The sequence below is a fragment of the Erpetoichthys calabaricus genome, chromosome 6 (assembly GCF_900747795.2).
Source record: "Erpetoichthys calabaricus chromosome 6, fErpCal1.3, whole genome shotgun sequence".
Lineage (NCBI taxonomy): Eukaryota > Metazoa > Chordata > Cladistia > Polypteriformes > Polypteridae > Erpetoichthys > Erpetoichthys calabaricus.
The window spans coordinates 38,054,549-38,071,125 of NC_041399.2; the positions used below are offsets into that span (position 1 = coordinate 38,054,549).

Here is a 16,577-nt window from a genome sequence, read left to right on the forward strand (position 1 = left end):
AACACTCAAAAGGTCATGTCACATTACACAACATTTACAGAAACATTCAGTCATAGCCTTCATTTGTGCAAGTTGGAGGGAGTCGGAGGCAGCCATTGACGTGCTTCCCAGCGACTCAGTCCAATTAGTCAATGACTTGCTGCGATAAATCAAACAGGTTTCAGTTTCTCTTTTTTTTAGTCATAGGGCTCTGGCACTGTGTGCATGAGAACTAACAACCAATGAATACTTATCTGAAGGTACAATACATATAATGCAGCAACATGGAATAAGGAATGCAGGTGTTTTGGACTTCACAAACAGAAGAGAAGCTCGTCTGTCTGATGTCTCATGTTTTACATATCACTAAAGAATAGAAAAAAGAAAGAAAAGGGCTGTAGCTGTCAACCCATTGTACAGTGCTGGCTCCATCAGGCAGTATGCTATTAGTTATGACAAAAAGGAATGAGCACAACTGGATCTGGAAAGTCAGCACACAGTCTCTAAAGTACACATAGCCAGCCAATTTCAGTCATTAAACTTGACTTTGTCTGGCAACAAAATGGCAGTCAGCAAGTATGTCCTGCTAACCCACAACTAAACGTCAAGTAATGTGAAATTGACTTCAACTGCTTGCCAGTGGCACAACCAACCTGTTTGTTTTATGCACATTTATAAATTCTGATCAACTTTGTGCATCTCAGAAGATATTTGACTTCTACAAAAGAATTGACTCGGTTAACAAATGAGTATATTTATTGTTTTTATTCAGAGGATAATGCAGTGGTTAGTACTGCTGCCTCATGGAACTAGCAGCCTGGATTTGAATCACATGCCCAGTCAGTGTCTGCATGGAGCTTCCACATTCTCCCCATGTCTGTATGCTTTTCTCCAGATGCTCTGGGTTCTCTCCCACAGCCCCAAAGCTCAGCCTGTTACATTACTTGATAACTGAAATTTGGCCAGGATTGGGGGGTGTCCCATGAGAAGGATTGCCATGCCATGTTTGGTTCCTACCTTGAACCCGATGCTGCCAAGAATTGGATTAAGGAGTTTTGACAGAGTTATGTTTTTATTCAGTTTTATATAAAGCAGTTTTTTTAGCGATTTTATTTCCTGTGGATTATTAGTAAGGAATTTAAAATAAAAAAAAAAGATCGTTTTGAATAATTACTTTTGAATAAAATGTTCCAAAGGATTCTTCCAGAAATATTAATCTAAAAATTCAAAAAGAGTGAAAGTGCTGAAAACACAAAGTTGCTCCTGTGGGCCACCCGCAATATGCTGATGCCCAGCTTGGAGCACAGCCCATATTTTGGGGAGCTATGCTGCAAGGAAAAATGCCAAATGTTTCAAATAAATACAAAAGGTAACTGTGAAAGATATATACAGTACCTATGGTGGACTGCACTGCGGTGGTGATTTATAAGACATGAACAAGAATGTGCAAGTGCCCCTTAGGTAACAGTGGGTTTATACATGGGTTATAATGAACTCATTATTTACAGAGGCTTTAAGCGAGTGCCACATATTCTACCTGCCATACGGCTGTTTAAAGTACGTTGGAACTGCCAATAAAACTATTCAGAGCTAATTGGTGTGCATACTTAGGAGTGAAGGGGCTTTTAATACATCTTTATGATTTTTTCCATGTCATTGGAGACACCTAGCCATTCATTAAAACCTTACAGTGCACCTATATGTGTGATGCCAAGGATTTTCAGCACTGTATAAATACAATGCTTATACAAACTTCAGCAAAGTCATTGTTGCATTTGAAGGCTAGATTTACAGAAGGTTTGTAAAAAGGAAATCATTATTTCTTTCCAAAGTTTACTAGAGGGACATAAAAGCCCCACAAAGAACACATCAGAGTGTTTGTTTCACACTTTACTGAGGAGTTTAAAGCTGAACAACTTTCAACAGGTGGCTGTAACCACAGTCTGTGCTCCAGCGTTACGCCACATCTAACCGGTCAGAGGCATTTGAGACTGAACGCCTTCAAAGTGAATAACGTGAAGCTGCAGATCAATATCGTAACCATGTGTTACATTTTAAGTTTGTTTGATGTCAACACAGTTCAGTAGACCTCGGCCTTGTGTGTACTGAGTCAGATGGACAGAGGTGAGCTGATTCCTATCAATACCTGGAATGTTTGAAAAGAAAATGTGCTATAAAAATAAAAAAGAGCAAATTTCACAAACCTATCGATAATTTTTGAACCCATAATGTGTAATAGTAAATTAGTTTCTCTTTTATTTATTTGTAAATATACACTAAATATGTGTTAATGGTTTTGCCTCTATCTATCTATCTATCTATCTATCACATAATATTCTCAAATATGACTGAACTGACTAATATGACAGTGTGAAAAGTTGCTCTGTGAGAACATATTAATTTTAATAAAGGTGACAGGTCAGTCTTGGAAGTATCAGACACAAGACAGGAACCAAATCTGGACAGGGAGCTGAGTCTATCGAAGAGCCCACACAAATACTAAAGTTCAAAATCCTGTGGGACATACTTAGGGATGACAACCAACCAGAAACCCACTTCTATGGGATGCAGAGAGAATGCAGGTAGAATGTGCCACATTCACTCAGTAGACATTGAGCGGGCACAGGCAGTTTGAACTGCTGTCTTCTCTCTTTTTCGCTCCCATATATATGCACACACACACACACACATTATATATATATATATATATATATATATATATATATATATGAATCTAGATAGAAAACATCCAGAATTTGAATGGTTGAATCCTTCCTTTAACCATTTAACAACCTGCACACTCACTGAATCATAAGTGAACTTCAAGTATGATATATATAGTATTCACTCACACACACACCTAACCACACATATGATTTATATTTAAAATCTTTAATCTATATATATATATTATATGACTTGCTATTACATTATCATACGAGAAATTGCATTGGTTATTGCTGTGTTTAATAATTGACTAAAATACACATGATATAAGAGCAGGTGTTGCAGCCTACAGCAGTGAATAAAACTCTACCTTAGGAAAGTCTCACACTTGTAGAAATATGATGCTTTCCAAGTAAAAGTTATTATATGTATGCAATTCATAATAACATTTTTCCCCAGTTTCTAAAATTGAAATTTCCTCTGGTCACAGAGGTCATCATGTGAGTGTGAAAAGTGAAGGGAGCTCGGACTTGTCACAGTAAAATGCCAGTTGATAAAACTACCTTTGTTGGCTTAGTTACCAGTGAGTCTTTGCTGTGTTACATCAATTAGTTTTATTCAATTTGATCTAAAAGCGTCTGTTTTTTAGTTTGATAAGAACACATCTTTCCAGCATTGTCAAATTACAGACTGAAATCACTTGTTGGAAAAGACACTGTATGATGACTACAGCATATAATCAGCCACTATTGGACATATAATAAAGTAGCCTTTAACAATTTTATAATATGAATACAATTATATTCATAAAATCTCCTCCGACCATATACAGTATATGTTAGAATATATAACAAAACAAAAACACATTTTTTTTTAATTTATGGCAAAAATGTTTATTTAAAACGTATAAAAAACAGTTATTTCCATTCATTCTCTCACAATGTTCTCAAACAGTTTCAGTCACAAGACTCATTCACACATTATACATTCAAATATATAAAAATATAACACATTTACAATAATAAAAACTAAACAAATTTTCCAAATGCCAAATAAAAAAGGCACTTGTAGGAGTGTGATGGCATACTGTGCTTCCAGCAGCTGAAATGTTTGGCTATCTTTACAAAAGGCACAGGTGGGTATACATTACAAAATATACTCTTCAATACACCACCATTATTAATTAAAAAAACGTCCAAAAATATTCAGTTATGGCCTGTCACAAAAAAAGGCCCTATGAATACTCATACTGTTAAAATAAGGCACTATTAAAGTAGTCTCCCAGCTGAAATTAATGCTACAAAAGAAACAATACTGATTTAAATTAAACACACTGGAAGACCTGTGGAATATGCGTGAATGGACAAGAATGCATTTAAGGTCTTTGTTTCCTCCACTGGAGTCGTATAAATTGCTAAAAATGTTCCAGATCACTTCTGCTCAGTGTGCTACACAGCAGCCTGACTCTTCATGTTTGTGAAGAAGTGACATCCGTGAGAAGGTTTTGGAACAGTTCTTGCATTGGTACTTTTTTACATCAGAATGGGTCTGTAAGTGTGCTCTGAGGTTCGACCTGTCTGCAAATGCTCTGCTGCAATGAGGACATGAAAATGGCTTCTCTCCTGCAAGAAAGGAAATACACAAATGCAATCCATTAGTACTTAATTATTTCAAATGCCTCTCCTCAGTGAAAGTTTCCTCCCCAGAGTAAATTAGTTGCAGAGACGGAGAGAACAATATCACTGGCATTCAGATTGACTTCACATAGATAGAAAAAAAAGAAGAAAAAAAAAAGAATTTACAATAGTTCAATAAACTACTAAAAAAGTAGAGAACAGATCATAATGTGTATAGGAAGTAGTGCGCATGATCTGGGCGATGGCTAATGAATCATTTGTAGCAGGTGCATTGTGAAAATCTACAACATATGTGTGGGCTGTAATCAGCCAAATTAATTTCTTTCTTTCTTTCTTTCTTTCTTTCTTTCTTTCTTTCTTTCTCCTATAAAATGTAATAAGGTGCCAGTACTGCCACTAAGAAGTGTATATTCAGTGAATACTTCTGGGCGTGACAGTTGCACACAACCATCTATTATATTCCATTAACCCTTTGATGTCTGCACGTATTCACAGGAAGTCAAACTCCTTTCCTGCCCTTTGAAAGTAACTTGCTCGCCAGCTGCGATCAATTCGACAATTTTCATTTCAGAAACTAATATTAAATCACTGTAATCACAATAATCGCAATAACCATAATTTTACACGCCCTTTCCGCTTACACAAAATGAATATCATTCCGGTCTCTTACCAGTGTGCGTTCGGATGTGCCCCTGAAGCAGCCACGGTCTAGAAAAGGCTTTTCCACATATTTTGCAGACACAAGGCAGCGTGTGGGTCCTGATGTGCATCTTGAGGGCTCCTAGGCTGACATATTCCTTCTCGCAATATTTACAACTGAAAGACTTTCGGGTCTGAGCATCACAGTGCAGCTGTTTGTGCTTGAGTAGTCCGGAATACGTAGAGTAAGACTTGCTGCACAAACTGCATTGAAACTTTTCCGCTTCCACCGCATGTGGATCGGAGAGTTTTGTGATCATCCTCTCATCTTCGTCGCTAATGGGACTTTCCGAACCACTGTGATCTTTGGAAGAAGTGTCAGACGGCGGAGGAGGACTAACCCGGCCGATTGAGGAGGCGTATCCAGAAATTGGCGAGAGATCGCTCGTTAAAGGAGATAACGGCAAGCTGCTCCAGACTGTAATGGGGTTGTAGCTCAGGATCTCCGGCTGTGGAATGACAGGCACTGGGTAACTTTTGTACAGATATGGCGAAATGAAAACTGTGGAGGAAGAGAAAAAAATTAAGTTTAGGCCAAAGCAAAATGCAGTCTCCCACTCTGTAGAAAAACAGCTGTGAATGACAAAAAATACAATAAAATAATCCTGTAGGCTATATCATTTTAGATTTTTTAAAATAAAATTGTCTATGCACCGCACAATCCATTAATCTATCGGTCTTTCCTATTAAGATACATAAATCATGCACATAATCGGATGATAATCAGGTACATTGTTTCAAAAAACATAATTTCAGCATAAATAAAATCAGAGTCGTCTGATTCCTGAAGTCAGTAAAGTTTTGCTATTCCTGCCACGAATTCTAAGAGTATGCAGACCAGATGGTAGCAGGAGAGCTAAGGCGCAATGAGGTTCGTTTCTCCTCCCTTTTCGTGCTCAGATTAACCGTCTCTGTTTCGTGTTCGGAATTTTGTCATTAAAAACTGTTCTTTTATGGCTGCGGAAGAATGGCAGGCAATAGCATTTCATTTATGATATGTGGAATAATGTAAAATGATACAGAAACTCACATATCAGAGAAAGATTTTAATGCTGAGCATACTGAAGGCATTTAACAGAATAAAACGATTTATCGACGATTTACCTTTATGCGAGATAGATAGATAGATAGATAGATAGATAGATAGATAGATAGATAGATAGATAGATAGATAGATAGATAGATAGATAGATAGCATATCTAACATTCAAGACTTAACATAATTACTTATTTAAAAAAAAAACAGACGCATGTTCTTGCTATGAATAAACCATGAAAATTCTTAAGAGATGTCTGACAATATTTCAATGTGCATTTTACCTGTGTGAGTATCCAGTTCGCTATAATTTGGCTTTTTCGCAGAATTTATATGCTTCTTAACAAGAAAAGAACGTGGCATTTTGAAGGATGAACTTTCTTTGGAAAATCGTAGCAGTAAACTTTTCGACGGCTAACGGTTTCCAGTTCCTAAATCACTGCAGCTCCACTTGTTCCTATTGCATAGTCCAGAGAAGTAACATATCTTCGTAGTGAAACTCTGTAGTGGCAGTACAGGGAATCTCTGTTTAGAGCTGTAAATATTCCCTGTCAGGTGCAGGGGCGGGGCCAGTAGCATGTCATTTGCATAGGCCGCTCCTATGAAAACCAATGAACTCTCCTTTTACACTGAAGGGGTCTAGCTGGTGGGAGGAGTGTCAGCCACCTTCTAGCGAGACAGGTGTCTGTGCAGAACTGCTTTTAGAAACGAGTGGTAGTGTTTAGACTTGTTACTTGAAAGTCAGCAGCCCTTTCAAATGCATTCCTGTCTGTCCTTTGGAATGTAAAAAGGGTGACAAATATGATCTTCTTTTCTTTTAATAATACTCATTTATTTCGCAAAGAAACGCCACCTTTGTAACTCTTTACAATACAACACTGATGACGTCGTTCTTTCTTGCTTTCTAAAAATGTACAACTCTTTCTGTACAGTTTATTTTCTTAAAGATCGCCATTGGCAATAAAACGACGTCAAGTGTCATTTTATATGTGGTGAAGTGGGGGACTATTAAAATGGAGCGGCGCCAATTGACTATTACTTGCAGCACACTGTACTTTTTTTGTTTTAATCAAGCACTTCAGAAAACGGAATTTGTTAGTCTGGATAATTGCCCAGTCTATAAAATGTGCATATATACACGTTTGCAGTGTATATAACTCAAGAAAACAACACGCGAAGAGGGAAGGTTGACTCTTGTATCTGAGAAACCCTACATTTCTGAAGTGATCACTATTATGCTTAAATAATAAACGATTTAAGAGATATTATGACTTTTGCAATTAAGTCATTCAATCTGGAGCTTTTCGAATGATGATGCAATGAAAGAATTGCACGAGTTAAGTAGTACCCTTAAATTCAAAATAAGTTTCTAATTAAGTTGTAAAAAGTTACATGAAAATGAATCACACTTCCGCGCTGATGCTGTCCGAACTCAATGCCGAACTGCTACGTGATAAACTTCAGAATGGCACTTTATTAGCCGTTTCCTTTGTGAGCTACGGTGCTGCGCTTTGCATCAGGCTATTAAGAAGACAATGGGCATTTCGCTTCTTTTCACAAATTGTTTCCCAGGAGTCCGAGTATTTCCTGAGGATAAATACGTGCGACACATCAGTGTTATTAAGCAATACACATGCTGCTTGCGATGCTTCGGTAGATCCATTCAGGCTTTGTCACCAATATACAACTCGTCGAATGCCAGAGAGGCGGGCCGTCTATTCTGATAACAGAATAAGTTCATTCATCATAACTGTGTGTGTGTTTATTGTGTTTGTATGAATACTGACTCTCCGTTATAGCTTAGCGCACACCAAAGGCTCATGCAAGGTTCAATCATGTTTTAAATTTTCTTTAGCATGTCTGGATTTCTAAAGATATTCCCTGGTTTACGTGGAATATCCTAGACTATGCTGGTTTTCCTCCCACGATCCCAAAGACCGTCAGGTTTAGTCAATTGGCGAGTCCACATTGTCCCGCTTGGGAGTTGATAACTATATGAGTGGTCCAGCGGTATAAACTCCGCGATTCAGAAATGGACTAAGTGTGTTGGAGATTATTGTGCTGCGTTATTTATTTTTTATTGGTTTGTTTTAATCAATCATGCAATTTTCTATACAATACAAAAAGTTATACACGAAGCCAAATTCTTTTTTATTTAAGTATTGATAGACTGATAGAAGGGTAAATCCTTCAACTGCAAGCTGTAAATTACTGAGCCCTTCAATGCATGCCTTCGCCTAATAAGACAGATACAAATCGACTCACGCAGTGCATTCCCAACGCAGAACTTTGTAGCCTGCGGGCAGGTTTAAGCCTTGTAGAGACAACAGGTTTTCAGTAAATAGTTACACGATGTTTAAGCAGTTACGTCAAGGGATATTAGAGTTACACCGTTTATTTATCGCCATCTAGCGTACGCTCAGCGTATAGCACGGCCTCTATTTATATTACAGTATAAGCTTTCGACACAACTTAGAGCTCCCTCTAGTGGGTACAGCAGAATTGTTAAATTGTTTCTTGTTTCCGTGCGCATTATTATTTAAAAGATATAATGTGTTTTTGGAAAAGATTTAGGAGTAGCAACACGTGTGACGTAGGTCTCGATTGAAACTGCGCGCGCAGAATTGAGAATTCACTATTGCCTTGTAGAAAAAACTTCACAACATCACTGATATTACTAGTGCTTCAAGTGTAAAACAAATATGCTTATGTCTTTATATGGTGCGTCTCGGAGGTAAAATTTTCATTATAATCTAAGGAGGACATAATACTGCATGGGATGTAAGGTCATGACGGGAATAATTGTTTGGGCTGGTGATAAGTTCTGTGACCCTGAATTACACTGTTAAAAATAAAGATGCCAGAGTGGTTCTTCAAAGCAATGTCATAAGGGAACCATTTTTGGCTTCCTAAAGACACCATCCATATGAAGATTCCAGAAAGAACCTTTATTTATTTAGATCTGTAACAGGCTCCATATTTTAAAGAACTATAAATAGATGGTAAGAAATTTGTGAAATACCAATGGACTATGATTTTAAAAGGACTCTTGCTGTATATGTACAGTAATGCAGGATAATTCCAGGTTTTCATAAACTGGTAGTGTCCAGCTAGGTACCTTACCATACATTAAACATTTCATTTTTATCTACATATTGGAAAGTTTTTTCAGAGTACAGAGAACCAATTTCATACACAAAGAACCCATCCCGGAATGAAATGGGTCTTTGTCATACAAAAGTTCTACAAGGAGTCATACAACCCCAAAAAGAACTGTAAACTGCTGTTAAAGAAACATTATTTTTAAGATTGTAGATTAAGTGGATTTGATATGGTGTATTTATATTTGCTATTTATCAATCCATCTTCTAACCCACTTGTCTAGTTTGGGGTTATGGGGAATTGGTGCCAATTCAGGTAGCATTGAGTGTAAGACGAAAGGCAGTTCACCTTATGGCACAATTTTGAATGTCCAATTAACCTAACATCAGTGCAGGATTTACTTATAAGCTACACAAGCTATAGCTTAGGGCCCCCGCCTTCTTGGGGGCCCCCAAAACAAATTGTCCGAGTGAGCAATTGTCATATATACTTAAATATACTACAGCATTATTTGTCCCAATCAGGCCCGGCCTTAGGCATAGGCGAAGTAGGCGACCACCTAGGGCCCCGGCGTCCGGGGGGCCCCGGATCGACTCCTTGGTCTAATTTTCACGCATTTCACAGAGCTTCCAGGGGGGCTCCGCCCCCCTCAAGGGGCCCCTGGACCCCCCTTTCGCCTAGGGCCGCATAATACCTAAGACCGGGCCTGCCTAACATACACAATATTTGGATGAAAATGGGAGTAGCAGGTGAAAAACCCATGCGTACACAGGGACAGCATGCTAATGTCACCAAGACAGTGGCCAGGGTAGATTTTAAAGCCAGGAAACTGCACTGTGAGGCAGTGGCATGAACCACTGAGCCAGCACTGTCTGAACAAGCCAAGGAGGGAGGGAGGGAGAGACAATACCCCCAATACAAAAACAGAATGATTAAACGTAAACTGAGAAGAAAAAAAAAACTTGTAACTTAGCTAAAAATAAAAGGAGTAGTCACAGTCTCAGGGAGGCATTATTAAGGTATGAGATACATGGATAATTTTGGGTTTTTTTATTATTGTTTCTGATTTGTAAATTGGTTGTGTGTTAAACGGTAAAACACATCTCATCATTCTATATTCTTTTTTATGTTTCTTCTGCTGTATGTATCTGAATTTCCCCATTGGAATAATAAAGTTTATCTAATCTAATTTTATCTAATCTACTCTAATCTAATCTAAAACATTTTGTGAATTAAGCATTTATTTAAAACCATTTTGGTTTTTTTTTATTTTATTTTGCTACTGATTAATGAAAATTAACCTATCAAGTGTATCAGGTCTCAGAGGATTTTTCTATTTATTTTAGCTGATAAGTAAAGTATAAAGTACTGCTCCTCCTAACAAGAGTCGCCCAACTTTTCTTTTAGTTTTAAATACCACACAAAATAAGATATTAGCAAGAATCAAAAAAACAACCAAGAAGAGACCTAAAACTGAAATGAAAAGGATGGGACACATTACATTTATTTGTTAAACAACTGGATTCTCTTTGAAATCATTTTTATTTGCAGTTATAGAATTACAGTGACTGAACTTTCATAAATGGTGCAGCAATCCAAGCATGAAGTCTGTTGGTGAAAACTGCTGCCATCTAATGGTGTTATTGCACTTTTCCTTTTATCTAGTTACGTATTTTCATGTCATTATGAACTTTAATCAGATAAATCAAAAATACAGAACAAGAATTAACAGGAAGAAGCCTTCATCAGCAAACACATGGAACAGGCAAGAGACAACTAAATGAAAAGCAGCTGGGCACTGCAGGTTGGGATCAGCCTGGCCTCCCCCACACCTTGAATAGAAAGGTTCCTGTGGTTCCAACAGCAGTAAGCCGTAAATCATTAAGGCTATAAATTATCCCAGGAAGCTATTGGCAATGACTAACTCCACACTCTTCCGAGAAGCAAAATGTCTGAAATTCATTTTACTTTAAATAAGTTTATTTGGGAACTTTTTAAAGGCTGGGCAAATCTTATAATTAATTAGATTTTGTATAAATAACAAATAATTCATGACATTCTCCCTATTGCTTTTCTGGACAGAATTGCCTCTTCTAAAAAAATGCAGCGAAATAATCAAAGGTAGTTAGTCAACAGAGAGGAAAGGCAAAATGAAAAGCAGGTGACAATGAAGTCTCCCAGTGAATGGAATTTATTACTCATTGAATTACACCTTTAGTGCTTAGGCTAGTCTGCTGTTTTTGCAAATGCTGTTAGAGGTTTTCTGGATGGACATCATTCTGCCTACTTTTCACAGTTTTGTAACTGGTGAAGGATGAACTATAAAGAGCAGTATATTGTATACATACATAAACACATACTGTAAATATGTATGCATGCATGTATAAATATGCATTTATATATATATATATATATATATATATATATATATTCACAGCATTTGTAGTCTGAATCACAATCTGATTGTATGGGTGGTTACCTACTAGGTAACGCTTGTGGTTGGTCAGCAAGTCGGCTAACATCCGCCACGGTGCCCTCTTTCAGTTGCGAGAAGCAGATCATAGAATGGTTGAAATAGTTTACTGTCCGACTTGCTGACCAACCACAAGCATTACCTGGTAGGTAACCACCCATACAATCAGATTGTGATTCAGACTATGAATGCCGTGAATGTAATTACCCCGATCTACATGCTGTCAAATGAACGAACCACATGCCGTGGCGCAACGTTAGGGGCTTCGCCTCTAGCGCTGACGTCCGAGGTTCGATTCCCAAGAGGGAGTGCAGTGAGTGTGTACGCCTGATGAGCCCAGAATTAGGGCGAAACACGTGTCGCGTACTCTTTGCATTATTTGACAGTAAACTATTTCAACCATATATATATATATATATATATTTATATATATGTATGTTGCATAGTTTTACTGTCAAATAATGCAAAGAGTACGCAACATGTGTTTCGCCCTCATTTGGGCTCATCAGGCTTACACACTCTACTGCTCCCCTCTCGGGGATCAAACCTCGGATGTCAGCGTCAGAGACAAAGCCCCTTTACGCTGCGCCATGGCGTGTGGTTTGTTTATTTGACAACCTGTAGATCCGGAGTAATTACATTCATTGCATTCGTAGTTTGAGTCTCGATGACCTGAATTGTGTGGTTACCTACCAGGTAACACTTGTGGTTGGTCTGCCATTCAGCAAACATCTGCCACAGTGCCCTCTTTCAGTTGCGAGAAGTAGATCATGGAATGTTGCATAGTTTTACTTTCAAATAAAGCGTTACCTAGTAGGTAACCACACAATTCAGGTCGTCGAGACTCAGACTACGAATGCAATGAATGTAATTACTCCAGACCTACAGGTTATCAAATAAACGAACCACACGCCATGGCGCAACATAAAGGGGCTTCATCTCTGACGCTGACGTCTGAGGTTCGATGCCCCGACTGGGGAGCAGTAGAGTGTTTACACCTGATGAGCCCAAATGAGGGCAAAACATGTGTCGCGTACTATTTGCATTATTTGACAGTAAAACTATGCAACATTCCATGATCTGCTTCTCGCAACTGAAAGAGGGCACCGTGGCAGATGTTTACCGAATGGCAGATCAACCACAAGCGTTACCTGGTAGGTAACCACACAATTCAGGTCGTCGAGACTCAGACTACGATTGCAATGAATGTAATATATATATATATATATATATATATATATATATATATATATATAGTGAGGTGTGAGTTCCTGTCTTGCACCCCAAAGCACAAGGCTGAGTCTCAGTACTTTAGCAAAACCAGCTTTATTCCGCTTGAAACAGGAACAGCACAGTTATTTATCGTAGCGGGATCTACCCCTCTCCTATACACAGACACAGCAATCAGGCAGGGTTATGGCCAAGTAATACTGTTCCCTGCATTTATAATGTTCCTTGCATCACCCATCAACGACAGGCACTTATTCGTGGTAAACCGCTGCAGCGCTGGGTGCCTGTGGTTGCCCTAGTAACGGATATGCCGTCTTCCACAGACGTGGTGATTATGCTTCTTGACACTCTTCGGCGTGTCGTTCGTCCCATTGGGGGGCGTCCCAAAAGAGTTTAGAAACCTTACTATATATATATATATATATATATATACTACGTTGCGCGTGTTAAAGTTGTCTGTGAAGGGCTCCCTGTTTAAACGCGGCTGCCAGTCGTGAACTGGGCCCTTCTTCGCACAGCATTATGATTTTTTATGAGGGAAACAAAATTACAAAAGAAAACCCTTGGACATTGATTCGATAGGAACGGCCTACTCGGAATCACTGTTCGATTAGTAATTATGTGGTGGTGTAGGAGCATTTCTGCTTCTCTCCATTCACAGTCCGTCTCATTTTCACGACGCTGTCTTTTCCTCTCACGATCTCTTCTCAACCTTTCTCCAATGTCGCAGGTGGCTTTGTGGCAATCCAAAGAGTAAGGCAATATACACAGAGCAATGGTTATAAAAGGGGGACACATAGGTATCCAGGCTCTTTAAAGCATAAATAGGGATCACTTCACTGACATGTGAGCAAGCCACGGTACAACTGTGAGACGCGCAGCACTCGCCGGCTACAACGTAACAATAATAATTTCCGGAATGTGCTGTTACGTTGTCATTCATTTTACCCACTGTCTTTCTTTCATTCATATGTTACGTAGGCATGTTCCTTTTATCTTCGGCAATCTCATTCTCTAACCAGGCCTCAGGAGCTAACCAGTGTAACACTGTCCACCACCCCTTTCGTTATTCCGGCACATTGTTGACATCCGTGAGCAACAACAACGTATTAAACTGGAAGGTGGTCTACGGATGCGTGGAATTCATGGACAAACAAAGATCAAGTTCCAAATGAAGATTATATATAAAGATTAGTTAATTTAAAGCACAACAATTTGTTTAGTTTGAATGTCTGTGTTTTGAGGTGTGACTGGAGTACTACAGTCTTCAGTAGTATAAGCCTGGAGGAGATTCTTAATGCAATGCCTATGTTTTAGCTGTCTCTCTACTGCCATCTAGTGCTTCTTCTTCTAATTCATTCGCGGACAAACAAAGATCAAGATCCAAATGAAGATTTTTATATATATATATATATATATATATATATATATATATATAGTATACATATGGTATTATATGTATATATAATATACAGTATAAACATTTATAGGGTAATTTTTGTTACAAGTACAATGACAGTCTTAGTTGCATGTGCTAATCAATATACTGTATATCAGTAATACATCACTTAACAAAGTAGATGCTTCATACAACTTTAGTTAGTTATAAGAAATTTTGTTACCAGAGGTAGAAGGAATACAGATGCATATTGTAATACTTTGGATGTGAGAGATGGAGAAACAAACTAGCTCTCTAGACTTCAGTAATAATAGGTGGCCTTTAACAGAAACATTGTTAACTCTGCAGTTAAAATTGCTATCTTCTTCCTTAGCTGCCCTCCAATGTCACTTCTTCCTCCATAACTCCTTCCATGTAGCTCCAGATGTTCTCCTGTGCCTCATATAATGCCTGCAGCTTCACGCCTTGCACCTCCATTGGAGTCAGAGGCAACACCACCTGCACTTCCTTTCCTTATTTCCACAAGTAAGCCCGCGATTCGCTAGCGAATCGGAAATCCAAGAATGGCAATCAGTTTCTGTTCCGTCCGATATCTGGATGGATGACATATCATGGAGGGAGGGTGCGTCTGGGGACATGTCATTTAACATACGCATATCTGTATTAAAGCGGTCTCGTTTTGTGGAGACGTGATTCCGTTGCCTTTGCTGACACCGACTGCTGGCAGAGTGGAGCACAGCAAGTTCAGCCCTGCGCCCATATCCGGTTTACGCCGTGTAGTTTGGATGTCTGGGGATTCCATACTGTAATACTGTAATGTGATTCACATATGCGTTGAATCCTCTCGTTTTTGTTTTCTCTGTGGCGGGCTCGTTGCAGTGTAGCAGTGTGCGTGTGCCTCGATACGCCCTGCGCCCAGCGCCCTGCGTCCATATCCGGTTTACAACCTTTTTTGTTTTCTCTGTGGCGGGCTTGTTGCAGTGCGGCAGTGCGGCAGTGCGCGTGCGCATCGATGCGCCCAGCGTCCATATCCAGTTTATGGGGCGGGCGACAAACTGAATGACCGTTATGTGATCTACATTACTGGCACAGTGGATTAGAGCAAGTCTAGTTTACAGGTGGCGGGCTCGTTGCAGTGCGGCAGTGCGTGTGACATCCGGTGTACAACCTTCTCGTCCATATTACTAACCTTTCTGTGGTTGTGTCGTTAGCTATGGGCGGGCTCGTTGCAGTGCTGCAGTGCGCGTGCGCTTCGATGCGCCCTGCGTCCATAACCTTCGGTTTGTAATATGGATAAGCTGATACAAGGCATGATACTTATTGAGATTTAACAGTGGTCACAGACACAGGATAGTAGAGTTAAGCAGAAGAGATGCAGCTAGAACTATGTGTGGAGTATAAGTCCAAAGAGGTTATGCTCAAGCTTTATAATATACTGATTAGACCTCACCTGGTGTACCATGTACAGTTTTAGTCCCCAGAAGTCCAAAAAGACATAGCAGCACTGGAAAAAGTTGAGAGAAGAGACATGATTGAAGTGTTTAAAATTATGCTGGGATCGAGACTATGACTGTAAAATGAGCTCATCAAGAACACGTAGACACATGGAAACTTCAGGGTAAATTTAGCAGAAACATTAGGAAATTTTTCTTTACACAGAGAACCATAGACACATGTAATAAGCTACTGAGTAGTGTGGTAGACAGTAAGACTTTAGGGACTTTTAAGACTAGACTTGATGTTATTGTAGAAGAAATAAGTGGATAGGACAGAAGAGTGTTGTTGGGCTGAATAGTATGTACTTGTCTAGATTGTTCTAATGTTCTCAGTTATAGTTCTTACTTGCATGTGAGTGGGCTCTATTCATGCCCCCTTCTTCCATGCTCTGCATCGGGTCCTTTAAGGGCAACATGCTAACCGAAAAAGATGCAGCAACATGGCATTTCTTTTCTCCAACTTCTACTCTCTATACAGTATATAACATACATTTCAGTTTTTGAAAATATTGCTTTGTATTTTCATGATTTACTAGGCAAATTATATTTTATTACTTTATAAAATTATTAAAATAACAGTATGAGTGAAACAACTAAGCACCCACTTAGAATAACAGCATTCTACAGTATATACAATATTAACTCTTTAGTAAGTCGCTTTGGATAAAAGTGTCTGCCAAACGAATAAAAATAAATGAAATTAATGAGCAACAATTGCTTGAGAATTGGTATATGAATTTATGCATGTGCCTTTGCACATGGTCTTCCTGGACAATCACCTGAAGTCGCAGTGATAGATTTGTTAAAAATATCTTGCAGAAAGTCTAGCACAGTTTTAAGGTTCATTTTCTCAGCCATT

General features: G+C 38.8%; 1 protein-coding gene across 1 annotated transcript; it reads right to left on the minus strand.

Annotated features, from left to right (window-relative positions):
• Positions 1-3,512: 3,512 nt before the first annotated feature.
• snai2 (snail family zinc finger 2) lies at positions 3,513-6,542 on the minus strand. Its single transcript, XM_028803503.2, has 3 exons — positions 6,303-6,542; positions 4,954-5,484; positions 3,513-4,268 (listed from the first exon to the last, which is right to left on the minus strand). Exons 1-3 carry the CDS (start codon positions 6,379-6,381, stop codon positions 4,087-4,089), a joined length of 792 nt encoding a protein of 263 aa, XP_028659336.1. The 5' UTR covers positions 6,382-6,542; the 3' UTR covers positions 3,513-4,086.
• Positions 6,543-16,577: the final 10,035 nt, after the last annotated feature.